The following is a 14502-nucleotide window of genomic DNA, read 5'->3' on the forward strand; positions in this document are numbered from 1 at the left end:
AAGCAACACGGTGCTACACAGTCTGTGTAGGCTGTCGAGAAGCAAATGGTGCATGGCAGTTGTATAAAAATAATCTTATTTATTCATTTTTTTGCCCCAATAATCAATAAAATACAGAATGTAGGATTATTTTATCATCTTGCAAAGCTCTGCTGCCACAAAACTCTGAGTTAAACACAGATGTCCAAAATATGAGCCTGGACTACTGCAGCCTGTTCTTACTATACCCTTTGTAGTTATAATTCGTCATATTATTTTATTATTTACAAATTTTACTGAAAAACTGAAATACATTGTTAATGTATTGGGCGAACCTACTCCATGAAGTTTACCATCTTTTTGTCAAGACTACATGTTTTTTTCACTTTTCTTTTGTAACAAAGCTGAATAAGTATTTTTATCAAAAGGACAGGTTTCTTTTTAATGTGTTTGCACCTGTGTTTATGACTTAATCAACTTAAAAATATGTAAAAAGATAAGACGACACAGTTTTGAAGCTTGGTTAGCGTTATATTTCCCACAAGTTGAATTTGCACATAATAAACTCTATGGTATAAAACAAGTAGAAACGGCTGATTTAATCATTCAAATCACTTTTTGCAAAAAATTCAACATACCAAGAAAGCACACAGCATGTTCCACATGAACTCTCCGAACTATCCAGCAATGCAAAATGGAAAAAAAGCTCTTAAATCACTGAAAACGTATAGAAACTCTTAAGCAGCATAGCTCTGAGCATAAATGCAAGCTACATGGTACAAAATGCACACTGTGCAAGTAAAGACATCGTTGGACCAAACTGAGGGCTGTCAGTATGGGTAAAGGTTTCTTTAAACCACCTACATGTTTGCGCCAGGACTGAATGCATAGAATGTGTACAGTTTCAACAAACACCACACCCTGCAACACACAGCACACGTCTGGCAATGACAGTTACCAAGCATTTGGATACAATGTGGTCCTTTAGAAAGCCTACAGTACATTAGTCATGGTATATAACACAACAGAAAAGTTGCTAAATATTGCACATAAAGGTGGAAAATAGCCGCGATCAGATGGCGTATTGCTTTGGCTGCTTCTTCAGGCTCATGGATCTCTCCGTCTGCGAAATCACATGGGTGGCTCTGTTGTTGAGGAGGCGGCATTCATGAAGAACATCTGCACAGAGGAACAGCGGGAACAATGAATGTCACCGAAAACCACACGATAAATAATCAATATGTTGAATTATAAATAACTCCAACTTTTCAGAGAACTTCTTACCATTAAATTGTTTGTAGGCTTCTTCAACAATGGCATTGTTTGACCTTTTAATCTCCCAGTAGTTGTCCTCCACCCATGGTTTGCAGTCTGGATGCTCAACAAGTTGTCCATTCTTGTACACACCAGCTAAGCATGCATCACAATTAAAGATGGTAGAAAAATAACACATTACTGAGTTAGATTCTTCTAAATGGGTATATATAGTGGGTATATTTCCTTTTAAATAAAAACAGTAATCACAAATCTGATAGAAATTATGGTGTGTGATGAGGTACAGAACACATTCTACTGTCATACAGTTGATTATAAGAAAAAGAAAATTATACCTTTGATCGTGTCGTCTATGTCTTTGCACAACTGGTACAACTCACTCCCACGTCCGACAACTCTCTCACCTTCAATTAAAACACAATCCAAATAATAAAGACTTTATTTTAATGATTCTGACACTTCTTTGGCAGTGGTGTCAAACTTATTTTACTTCAGGAGCCACATACAGCCTGAAATTTAAAAAAAGAACTCAAATTTCAACAATAACATGCCTCAAATCACCATGGGCTTTACATCTTTAATAGAAAAAACATTTGGTCACATGTAGCTGGAATTAAAAAATATAATAGTCTAGTTCATATTATGATCAGGCTAAGTTGTTATATAAAAATATTTTTACATCTGTGTTGTAATTCTAATCACCTAAACTGAATTGAGAATAAGAATCTGTTAGACATCTGAGCGCCCCTGGTGGTGAAATGAATTAAATGCATTTATTGTCATAATTTCTCACAGCAGGCAATTTTCATCTTGCTGCCAGATCAGACTCTCTGGTGGACCAGTTCTGGTCCACGGGTCGCACATTTGACACCCTTGGTCTATAGCTTTGTCCGTGAATATTAATTATTGTCATTTTCTAAACTGTTCAGGTTCAAAAACCACTTGTGCTATGTGGCATTATTGTAATAACTATGCTATCCCCTGCAGGAAATAAAAGTCTTATCTTAAATACTAAAATCTTTCCTCAGATGTTGGATGTCAATTTGATGAATAAATCTTACCATCCAGCACCTTGATGTTGGGAAACATTTCGAGAAGTACGGTTCTGTACGAAGCGTTCCTGCAAACTGACAGAGAGATTTTGTGTTTGCTGGCAGATTTAAAAAAAAAACAAATATTATTCAAATCAACCTGAAAGGTTTCAGATACAATCATAAAAAGGTACCTGGGTTGGAGTAATTGTACGTGTTGTCTTTAAACCGGATGTTTTCTAGCTTTCTCAATGAAGCAAGGCAGCGGAGGTTTTCAATGCTGTTGGAAAAAATAGGTATATTGGTTAAAAACAAAACATTGTTGAACAATTGACATAAGAATTAGAGATATATTCACATTCTTAGTCTTAAAAATCAGAGGTTTTCAAACAGTGGGAGTTTGAGCTTCCACCAGTTCTCATGTTGCTCAGGCTTCATCTCAAACCAGGCACTGATTTTTGGTTGAATACTGAACAATGTGTGTTGATGAGTAGTTGTGTTGAAGGGGTGTACCTAAAAAGGTGGCGATGAATGTAGTCTGCAGCTGTTTTGCCCTAACATGTAATTCAAAAACAAATCATCTCTATTCTGCTTGCAAAAATAGTGTCTTCATTTAAAAAAAAAAGTCATTGTTTACTCTCATTATCAACTCCCACCCACTGTTTTCAGGACACAACGGATCATTCCTACCAGGATATGATATTGCCAGCCACATTTAGGTTCTGTAAATTGTCACAGCTGCGCAGAGGCTCTGAAAAACACAAAGAAAATCAACCAATGCACAGTAACAATTTGTCCACTCACGATGACTCTTAAATAAGACCTTCATGCAACAAAAAGAAAACCTACCTATATTGGAGATCCTGTTGGCTGACAGATTGAGAACAGAAAGAAGCCACAGCGATGACAGAGGAGCTAAATTTGTGATATTATTCCCAGAGAGGTCCAGTCTCTCTATATTTATACATTCTCCAATACATCCAAGGTCACGTATACCTGTAAGATTGAAAACAATCAAAAAAAAACTGTAGACAGTAAAGCATTTTTAAACCTAAAGCAGATACAGATATATCAATTTTATCTTACCAAGACCTCTCAATTTGAGAAACAGGATGGACTCCAGATCAAACTCCCCTGTCCGAGACTTGAGCAGCACAGCTGTTATCTTCTCGCAGTCAGCATCTGAAAGGATGGCAGACTGCAGCATTAACACAGGATATTTATTTCTCCATTCTCACAGTAAACAAGCTCCGCTGCATATTTCTGAGTCAGCAACGGCCAGAGGAAACTGCTGGACGTCTCTTCCATTTTACACTGGAGCAGAGCAAACAGCCCATGCAATCATCTCCAAATAGGGAACAACAAATCATGCATCCCATAAATTTGCTATCTGGCAGCTTCTCCTGTGCCAGCTCAGAGGCACAGGGTCACAGACGGCCAGCTGCAGCCCTGTGCTGCTGCTCAGAGGCTTTATCACGCCAGTTGCATGCATGAATAGGGACTGAGGAGTTATATTTGGTTGACTGTCCTGAGGCAATGTCAGTGTGCTGCACATGGATTCTCCTCTAATGAAACAACCCCCTTAAGAGAGGAGGAACAATCACAGTCTGCAAAAATAACGAGGCTCTGGAGTCTGTTTTTAACCCAATTACATGCTGTTATGTCATATTCACAGCTCAGGTTCACTGTTTTTTCCCCACTTGTGACTGCTGCTCCGCAGAGACGCAGACGGGTGCCTTGCTTTGCGGCTGCTCATGTTAAAAGTGTTTAGTTTCGCCTCGCAGGAGCGTAAAAAAAAAAAAAAAAACTGTTGTTAGCATGTGTCTGTCGCTAGCTGTGAGCGAATTCATGAGGATGATTCAGCCGGATGAGAGTGGGTGGGTTATTTAATGAAATGATAATTGTCCTCCTCTGTTTTTCCCCCCTCCTGTGATGACACACGCACACATACACGGTATTATATAAACGACTCGGTTGCTCCCCCAGCTTTGACAGCAGCTAGCTAGCATCGGCGGCTAGCGGCTAGCGTAGCAACAAGCTACCGCCGTCCGAACTTACCTTGATCCTTCTCGCGCTTGGAGTCCATCCTCAGCAGCCGCGCCGCTCACAGCCGCGGAACCGACACGGAATGTGGAGGGAGGCAGGTGGCAGGCAGTGCGGCGGCGATCTGGGGAGAGGGGGGGAGGTGTGAAACTGTCATCTGTCCCGGGGTGTAGTCAGGACACGCTCGCTGTTAACTGGCAGGTGGAGGAGAGACGACGAGACGGACCTCGGTCTCCGCAGCCCGGCGGGGGGGAAGAGAGGCGGCGCGCCCCGGCCGCAGGGCGCCCAGGGCCCGCAGAAGGGGAGCGCAGAGCCCCGGACTTCTCCACATCCAGGGTTTCTGACAGGATGCTGCAGCGCAACAGGTCCTCTGGGTCCATTAAAAGTTTGACTCTTTGTCACAAGACTGATAAAACTCAGTTTTCGGTGGAACGATGTAGTAATAAAATATTAAAGTGAGTGAAATAATGGGAATTATTCGCACAAATGTTGATGCCGAGTTCAAGTGTATTCCTTTCTGGCTGACAATCAACAAAAATATATCTGAAAATGTTCAATGTGTATTTGTAAAGCACTTTTGAGCGATTATATGCTCAAATAATGGATCCGTTATTTGCGCAAAGATCCAGGGTTGCACTGTGCTTAATACAAATTACCATGCAATAGATCTGGCATGTTTCTACTTGCGCAATCTATCGATGTTGCGCATTTTGTCAATTTTATACGGCTAGAATGTCCCTTAAGGCTGGATTATTTGGTAGAACACGCCCATCATCCAATACTGGACACCCACCTATCTAGACACGCACACTTACAGTATTTACAGGCACTTAGAAATACACAAATAACACATATATCTATTTTATCATGAATAAAAATGGGAAGAAGTAATGAAACGATTATAATATTTAATAATAGGATCATGACATTCTTATAGTGTTGAAGGTCTGTATTTATTGGTAGCCCCGTCATCTTTACCAGCAGGCTGTGGTTGCTTTTATTTATTTATCTAGCAGAGCTCTCATTGGTGTGTGTGTGTGTGTGTGTGTGTGTGTGTGTGTGTGTATGTGTGTGGATGATCAGGGAGAAGCAGATCAGTTTGCACTGCTCGGACTCCGCAGACTGCAGCCTCCTCACACACACACACACACACACACACACACACACACACACACACACACACACGCCCACACGGCTCCCGGAGGGCTGCAGGCTGCTCCTCCACTCTTCCTCCTCTTCCTCCTCCTGCTTGGAGGCATGCAGCATCCAGCCACGTTTGGCGGCCATGGCGGGAATGTGCTGGAAGGACAGCAGTGACCCTTTTTAACATTTTGCAGGACCGATCGAGTCATCCTGTGCGGAGACTTGGACTAAATGCCTCCCGTTGAGAAAAGGCTCCGGACGTCCAGTGCTGTGAATGTGTTCAAGCAGCCGAGAGCCTGGTTAAGATGGGTAATAAACAAACGATCTTTACCGACGAGCAGCTGGATGCCTACCAGGTGAGCCTGCATGTCACACCTGCACTGAAAAACATCACATTTACTGTAAGACTCAGCTCTGTCATGACATGTGAACTGCAAAGTCTGGCGATTTTTGAAACCAGTTATGGTATTTACATCCCCATCTGATCACACGATGCTCAGTTTTTGATTTTCATGACTAATTCTGTCAATATGAGGAACTAGGAAGAGGGAAAAGGGGGCGATGTCTGAATCACCATGACTGGGAATTTCCCACAGTGAAAATGGGAATTTTTTTAAAGCTTGCAGAGTCTAATATAAGATTATTCTATACAATCACATTTGTGCATCTATTGTATAAATACATTCTAATATTGTTATTAATATTCTAATCACATTTCAAGTGAAAATAACCAAACTGCTGAAAACAACAGTATTTAGTTGTAGAAGTGATGCTGAATGAAAATACTGATGTTACGGGTGCCATTTAATCTCTCTGCTGGTTTATATGCTAATTGAGAATGTAATTTGCCACTAATCAGATGATTTTAGTGAGCAAACTGGACAGTCTTTGTTATCATGTGTATGTGCCCAACTGGGAAATGGGATTTCCCAACTGGTAACTTTACCAGGTAACTTTTGTATCTCATTCATGTGCAGCTCGAACTCCGCCTTCAGGAAAGACTGAAAATCTTACGCTGTAATTCATTCAGATTTTCAGACCTTGTGTAACTAGAGAAATTTTAAAAAGAATCGTGAAGATAAAGTAAATTCAGAGAAATAAACCAATGGTCATAGTGAATATTAGGTTTTGTCATGATGTATGCCTTAACAGGCATATGATGCATAGCTTAATAGAATAAAATATTAATTTCCTATCGAAGTGTCATCACTTATGAGTCAACCCTTTAAATATTGACATAGTCTTGAAAGGAGAGAATAGCCTAAAGGTTTAATTTCACTGCGAACTGTAGGATCCCGTATACGTCGAGTTACCATCCAAGAAGATCTGACCTTTTGTTTCCCTGTAACGACAATCCAGGGACGCATCTTCATGTGCACAGGTTTATCTTGTGATTAGGTGTGGGCTTAATAATTGATGCCGAGCCAGCGTGATATGCTGTGAAACTCTACTCTCAGGGCACAGTTTAGATCTCAAGAGCCTCTCTGGTTACTCCAGCTATACCCTGAGAATACTGCTGCGTTCTGTAACTCTCAGTGTTTGTGTAGACTTTGTACTTCAAGTTTAGCTCAAATATTTAAAGGGATCAAGCTGCAAGAATGGGATCAACACCATCTGACTGAAATTGGGTGGTTTGTTCAGAAAGAAATATAAAGGGATTGTATTAAATATACTCATAAACAGTATGATCAATCAGTAGGCCTCTTCATCCCTGGATGAATGCAGCAGTTAGAGCAGAGCAGGACTCAGGAAGGCGTGTTTTTGTCTCCAGAGCTCGGCAGACTGCGCCCTGCTTCTTTACACCCAGCAGCACAGCACAGACAGCATGGACACAATAGACGGACGTAAACTGAGGTGCCTCCGCCGGGGCCGTTGGATAATGTGTGTGCCAGCACATGCATGTCAGACAACGGCCGATCATGTTTCCTGGTGTACTCACACACACATCATCGTTTAAGAGAAACCAGACACCTCTCTCGGCGTTTTCCTGTAACGGTCCTTCACATGACTTCAGAAAAAAAAAAACAGTGATGAGACGATGAGTCATCAAGACTGCATTTCACCAGGTATTATTGTGCTTTACAGTATATTGTTGATTAAATTGATAGGATTTATCTTCTTTCTGTTTTTCTTTCAATACAGGACTGTACATTTTTTACCCGGAAGGAAATTCTGCGGTAAGCGTTTCATCAATTTTTATTACTTTGGATCCGACTCAAGCGCTCAGTTGTAAAGCACTCATTAGTGTTGGCCAGATGCACTCTCCCTTGTTGATGTGGATTTGTTGTGGAACTTTTTTTTGTGGATTCACTGATCCCTCTGGCATTATTAGAGAGGAGAAAAATCACTTCACAATGTCTGACCGCACCATTTCCTAACTATTGGTCAAAGGAGTGTCTCATCCTTGTCATCCATGTAACCACATTTGTGCACGTGGATTTCTACCTGATTCAAACGTGACTTAAATGTGATGCTTCTATTTTCTGTGAATCCCATATTACTGTTAACTTTATGTTGTCATCAGACTCCATCATGGACCAGTACATGATGATAGAGCGCATGTTGTTTACACTGTTTTCTTCTGATTTTGATGCACAACAGTGAATTTACTATTAGATTCAAACCATTCATTGTGGGACTTCACAGAGTCATTCAGTGTTTCCAGACCTACAATAAATTACCTACAGTGTTCCCTCTGTAGTTTGGCCAAAATACATTTTCTTACTTTCTGTCTTCATACTTTTAGCTGGAACACTTTACAACTGGATCTGAAGTTATCCTGTTTGATTTCATGGAGAGATTTTAATCGATCGGTATTTGTTTTGGGTATTTTAACCTCGTTCACTTGGCATTTATCATTGTTATCTGACTGTGCTCAACAGAATCATTGTATGGGATTTTTGTTGATGATTAGACATTATGTCTAAAATGTATAAATGATTATACGTGGAATAATTCTTAAAAGACCAAATTTTGTAGATGTACTCGTGGAGATGTTTTATGCTGCGCAAGTCTGTGGAAGGGTAAGCTGCTAAAATGCTCTTATGTTTTTTTGTAACACTCAATGCATGTTAGGAAGTGACTTAGCAGTAGAGAAGTCAGTTTTTGGTGTGTCCGCTGTTGAACTTCTCTCAAACATCATTTCTTCTCAGTGCATTTGAACACCAGGTTTTGAGGAAGGAGCAAAGTACAGATCTCCCACACATGCTGTCTTCTTCTTTAAAACCCACGCAGACCTGACTGTGTTACAATCAGGCCACTCTAGAGGCCACGCCATCACTTCACATCGGTTTTTAATGACTAAATGCTGTTTATTAAAGGCAAAAAAGAAAGAAAAAGAAAAGTTCCATGATGCCTTTTACAGTGTGTCAGCTGCACAGTGTTGTTATACAGACTGGCGCCTTGAACTGTTTAATTTCCTAACTCAATCATCTGATTATTCCAGCAAATTCAAAGAGAATGCAGCAATGCAGACACACATAATGACATTTACACATAGCACAGGAAGTGCTCTTATCATTGTGGAGGCTGCTGCTTTGAGCTTGTGGGTGGTTATCTCAGCATGTTACTCAAACATTTGAAAGTCATGCTGATATTATGACATTTCAACCCCTCTCTCAACATTTGCAACTTCCCTATTAAGAAAGTTAATTATATCTATTGGCCTCAAGATGACATGCGGTAGCATGACTTTTATGGTTCACAACCAACAATGTTCTTGTGAAACATTCAGTGAGAACCATACATGGAGAAGCAGATGATGATATTCTCATATCTGTATCTTTTGTTTTGGTGTTGGAAAATAAATAGCTATTTTAATACCTTCTGAAATTTTGTGAATCATTTATTGGATTTGAATACAAAACACCAAATAGTGACAATATAGTCATGATTTCTTTTATTCACACGTCATATGCAAACGTATATAAATACTTATTCAAAAAAGAGAGAGAGCAAGTTAAATATCTAATTTACCCCCTTCATTATTGAGCATAACCAGATTCTTATAGCATTCCTATTAAATTCTTACAGGGATGGAAGTAGTCAATTATAAATACTCATGTTTCTGTAATTAGCTAGTGTTGTTTGAATTAAAAAAAAAATAAACAAACTATGTCCTAAAGCTTATTGTACTCATATTTGAGTACAAATTATACCTTAGTATGTCAACTATTGTGGCGCCCACAGTCTGAATTCATATCCACCGTTTTTTGAATATAATCTTCCGGAGTGAATTTCTTTTTGTACTTTATGGTTTATCTGCAAAATATGCTTTATATTATCTACACTTTACTATGAATTGAATCAAACACTTGCTATTTGCATTGCAAATAAATGGGTTAAAAATCTCCTCTTGGAACAGTTGCTGTGAAGGTTCGTGGATGAACAGGTTCTTATGAAAACGTAACAGATCAGAAAACAGTTTTCTTGGTTTTGCAATATTCATTTGTTGAATAAACTACAATATTTGCTGTTGAACTGCAGCAGAAGAGGAAATACGTATATCTTTCTTTGCCACACGTGCACAGTGAGGCTCCGTGCGCTGCTTTTAGCCCGTCCTGTGTTCAGAGCAGCTGCAGCCGCCGTTGTGCTTGTGGTTTTACTCAGCGGCCCACAGCCGTGGTGATCATGGAGGATAAAAGTGTTTTCTCTGTGCTTCAAACCAGTGACCTTCTGATTACCATCTCCACCCTGAAACCTGTAGGCCGGCCGTTCTTAACGTCACATTTGCACTGTCCCCCTTTTTTTTTCCCCTCTCGTGAAAATGTCGAGTCTTTTTCTTCTCTTTTTGCCTCGATAACACACCCCGTGCGTGCACGTGCTCCTGCCCAGTGATATTGGACTGACTTTGATTCCACGGCTAGCAGCGGATCGGAAACAAATTTGACAATCGGCAGAGGGCGTAATAGGGTCCTTCACTTTACGACCTGCATAAAGCATCCGTCCTCCCATCCACAGCTGCCAGCGTTACGTAACACCTGAGAAAGAGGTCATCTTGGATTTAAACCCCTTCCGTCGATCTAAACCTGCGCTGACGCAAGATCATCACGTTTCTGAATTCAATAACTCCCAATGTCTGGTAGCTTGAAAAAAATGGAGGCAAAATTTAATTTGCTGACTGAACATAATCAAGGGGGCAATTAAAGTTGTCCTCATGAGTTGCTCGGGAATCGCAGGCGCTGTAGGGCGCAGAGGGGTCATCGCACAGTAAAACTGCCGGTTTACTTGCTCATTTCCAGGAACGTACCAATGAAACTCCATCATTTTGACAGGCTTATCTAATTTAATTGCAGCGAGCTTGTCCTCAAAGACCGGTGTCCCTGCTGATAAATGGCAAATGAAGGCACGCCCTGACAGGATTAGTCAAAGGACGGGATGAATCGGAGGCGGGAGATAAGCGCCCACGTTCCAGACACTGTGCCTTTAATCTTTCATACAGTCCATAGACATTATTCTGTGTAATAAATAATTTCAAATCAAGGGTTTAGAGTTAACCTGAAAGAGAATGATGGAGACAGGGACGTTAAAATGAGGAATAATCATCTGGCATTTCTACATATTTGTATTTATTCGGGTTTGTGTTTTATGCTTTCACTGTAGAGTAAATATATTTCTTTTTTTCCTCAGTAAAAGCTTTCTGGAAGCCTGCAAAGTCCTGAGCTTACGATTAAATGCTGAGGGACACACATTTCCTCTACTGAACGGCAGTAAATCAGAAGCAGTAAAACAGAGCTTTGTTCGCCTCTCCTCCAGGCTGCACGGCAGATATCATGAGCTGGCTCCACACCTGGTGCCGATGGACTACACCAACGAGCCCGACTGTAAATTACCGTTAGCCTTGATAGTCAACATGCCAGAATTAAAGGTAAGAAACCGCGTCTGTAATGTGGTTCCTGCATTTTGAATGAATCTGCGTCTCTTGCATGCTCTCTGTTTTTCAGCAGCGGTCTGAACCACATTGTGTTTTCTTATCCTGTTGGTTTTTCTGTTTTTCTGCCACACAGACACAAATGTAGCACTCACTGCTCATGCCGACCAGCACCTAATCGATTCCCTCCCTCTCTCTCTCTCTCTCTCTCTCTCTCTCTCTCTCTCTCTCTCTCTCTCTCTCTCTCTCTCTCTCTCTCTGTTTCCCGGGGACAGAATTGATTTTGAACCATCATCCCTGATCTGATTGTATGACTCTGCACTTTGTGAGAGCATGAAAGTTAATGTGCCGTGAAATGCTTCTGCCTTTCGGTCCCCACACATTCACCCCACCAACCCCTCCTATTTTTAAGTGTCTGACATTTCAAACGAACGTCTGGATTTTTAAAAAAATGATTTTGTTTATTTTACAGATGTCTTGTTGCGCAACATCACAGCCACATTTACCGTCGTCACACAGGAGCACGCTGTTTATTATTGGCTCCTTATCCGCAAAGGGCTTTTAAGCGCACGAACTCGTAATGTGTCTTTCCCCTCGGCATAATTGGCCCTTTCCTGTAAAACTGTCACATGGTCGCCAAGTTCTTAAGGCGGCACAAGAAAGATGGAGAGCACTCGAGGCTGAATATAGGAGGCCCAGACGATACACAGCCAACAAGAATTCTCCACAACTTCATAACTATAAATACATCATCCGCTCACTCAGGACTAATGAGCTGTGTAGTTGAGCGCCGTGATTCAAGCTCCAATGAGACGCCTCAGGATACTATAATAACAAACAGCATCGATCAGATTTATTATTTCTGCTCATCTGGTATTGACGTCAAACAGAGCCCGTCACAGCAGCCGTTGTCACAGGTTCAGAATGACTGAAAATACAACTCTCCTTTTATGGCGTCCACTTAAATGTGAAATTTATTACCATTTGCGTCAAACCTGCTAATTATCCGGGATATTAACCGCCTGGTAGCAGCTTATGGTTGATCAGTGGAGGAGAAAATGATGGCTTTGCCACACCAGCAAAAGCACAGAGTCAGCTTTCTTCATGTGAACCACATGATCAGCACAGCACGACGAGCGATTTCCCTCTATGAAGCTCCCATGTGAAAACCCATCACAACTCTAGCCACCCCATAATGATCAGGGTTGCCCATCCATGCTCTAACATACTGTTGACCACCACTGTCCAGCTATATGTTGGGATATTTACGTAAATGCATGTCATTCTATTGCAATGCAATTAGATTCAGAGATTCAAGATCTCCCGATTTCATTTGCAGGAAAATCCATTTCGCAACAGGATTGTGGAGTCCTTCTCGGAGGATGGGCAGGGAAACCTCAGCTTCAATGAATTTGTAGACATGTTTTCAGTCCTCAGTGAAATGGCTCCCAGAGAACTCAAGGCCATATATGCCTTCAAAATCTATGGTAATCACACATCTCCGTCACACTCTCTTGGCTTTTCTGAATTCTGTGAACTCCATTAAACGAAAGGAATCATGAATCTTTTATCTTTCCCACCCACAGATTTCAATGTGGATAATTACCTGTGCAAAGAGGACCTGGAAAAGACTCTGAACAAGCTGACAAAGGAGGAGCTGACTCCGGAAGAGGTGGAGCTGGTGTGTGAGAAAGCCATCGAGGAGGCGGATTTGGATGGAGACAATAAACTCTCCTTTGCTGATTTTGAAAATATGATCTCAAGGGCTCCAGACTTTTTAAGGTACACACAGTAAAAACGCAGTTGGCTTCTTGTTTCTTGCGCCGCTGCCTCCTCATGATGTTGTTTTGATTGTTTCAGTACCTTCCACATCCGGATCTGAGAGGGCTGAGAGGACAGCCTCTCATGTTGACGTCGTGCTGACATTAAGGACTCAGTATGACTCATTCCGCGGCCGCAGCACCGTCCCCGACTCCCACTCGCATCTTCAAGTCACCCATCAGTCCTGTCTGGCCTCCGCTTCAGCTGTCCGTTCGTCCCTGAATTCCCGGCACCCTGGATTTCACCAATGAGGATTTAAACTGTTTTTCTTTCACTACCTATGAAAGGGCTTGACCTGCGATGGAAAAATGGCGACTCTTTCCACATTTTAAGGGTGAAAAATGGTTAATGACACAGGTTGGTCGAACCAGACTGGATCATTGCCTACTGAGCACATTTAACAATGCATAAAAAAGCTTATCTACCTATATTGCACATGAGATAACTCCCAGTGAAGTCTTCCTACACTATTCAGTATTTATAAGACTGTGGAAAAAAAAAAAAAAAAGTCTGAAATGAATGAGAGTGCAGCACTGGCATCAAGGGCATACAAATATCCTTCGCAGTATTTGTACATGCAGTGTTTCGGTGGTGACTTTTTCATTATGGAGCTGGAAGTTGATGACAATCATATCTTACTGTTCTCCAGTTGGATCAAGGGCTTTGTCATCCGAACTCATTTTGGTAGCTTTCATCCTCTGCCTCAGCCATTACAATGCGATGTTAGTTACAGCCATGTTTGTATATTTTATAGTATTCACGTGAATTCAGATATTTGTCTTTCTTCAAATAAATGTTTTTATTTCCGCGTGTTCCGATTGCGTCACGTGTTTGCGAGCCTTCGTCAAAAAGACACACTCGCTCGGAGTGACCTGCAGGTTTATCGGGTTCTTCATGTGAAGCCGGTCGACCTCAGCCCACCCGCCCATGATGATCATGCGGCGTTAAAGATCGAGGAATGGCCGGCGCCTCTGCATAGCCCATCATATGAGCTGCAATAACTTGTTCTGCGGGACGTGATCATTAGGAGTGAGCTGCCTCAGCATTCAGGAGCCTGATTACATCCTGCACACACAGTCAATCTCAGCTGAGAGCCGGAGGGAGACGGTCTTGATGATTAACGGGTCTTTGTTGCTGTGCTGTAGGTACAGATTTACATCAAGGAACCGAGCTCCGGCGTTCTCTCTTGGCCGTTCAGCTCAGGTTGCACCTAAAAACTGGTTGTATTCCACGGTGGGCGGCGGAACGTGTTGACCGTGTCTTATCGTCTTTGTTGCAGCGCAGCACTTTCAAAATGGATGTGGCCTGGTTAGATGGTGCTGAGTCGGACAAACAGCAAAC

At 41.6% G+C, this 14502-nt stretch overlaps 2 protein-coding genes across 4 annotated transcripts; one reads left to right on the top strand and one right to left on the bottom strand.

Annotated features, from left to right (window-relative positions):
* Positions 1-505: 505 nt before the first annotated feature.
* On the bottom strand, positions 506-4571 carry lrrc61 (leucine rich repeat containing 61). 2 transcript variants are annotated; one of them, XM_030097202.1, is made up of 10 exons: positions 4555-4571; positions 4344-4452; positions 3372-3467; positions 3135-3281; positions 2976-3036; positions 2480-2565; positions 2316-2381; positions 1590-1658; positions 1264-1389; positions 506-1158 (listed from the first exon to the last, which is right to left on the bottom strand). In XM_030097202.1, the coding sequence occupies exons 2-10, from the start codon at positions 4369-4371 to the stop codon at positions 1052-1054; spliced, it is 786 nt and encodes a 261-aa protein (XP_029953062.1). In that variant the 5' UTR covers positions 4372-4452; positions 4555-4571; the 3' UTR covers positions 506-1051. The 2 variants fall into 2 exon arrangements, with proteins under 2 accessions (XP_029953062.1, XP_029953061.1); XM_030097201.1 differs by lacking the exon at positions 4555-4571 and having other exon boundaries at positions 4344-4529.
* cib2 (calcium and integrin binding family member 2) lies at positions 4557-13717 on the top strand. 2 transcript variants are annotated; one of them, XM_030097205.1, is made up of 7 exons: positions 4557-4693; positions 5666-5827; positions 7614-7648; positions 11226-11337; positions 12680-12827; positions 12927-13122; positions 13201-13717. In XM_030097205.1, exons 2-7 carry the CDS (start codon positions 5777-5779, stop codon positions 13220-13222), a joined length of 564 nt encoding a protein of 187 aa, XP_029953065.1. In that variant the 5' UTR covers positions 4557-4693; positions 5666-5776; the 3' UTR covers positions 13223-13717. The 2 variants fall into 2 exon arrangements, with proteins under 2 accessions (XP_029953065.1, XP_029953064.1); XM_030097204.1 differs by lacking the exon at positions 4557-4693 and having other exon boundaries at positions 5511-5827.
* The last annotated feature ends 785 nt before the right edge of the window (positions 13718-14502 follow it).

Source organism: Salarias fasciatus, chromosome 7 (assembly GCF_902148845.1).
Source record: "Salarias fasciatus chromosome 7, fSalaFa1.1, whole genome shotgun sequence".
NCBI classification, from domain to species: Eukaryota; Metazoa; Chordata; class Actinopteri; order Blenniiformes; family Blenniidae; genus Salarias; species Salarias fasciatus.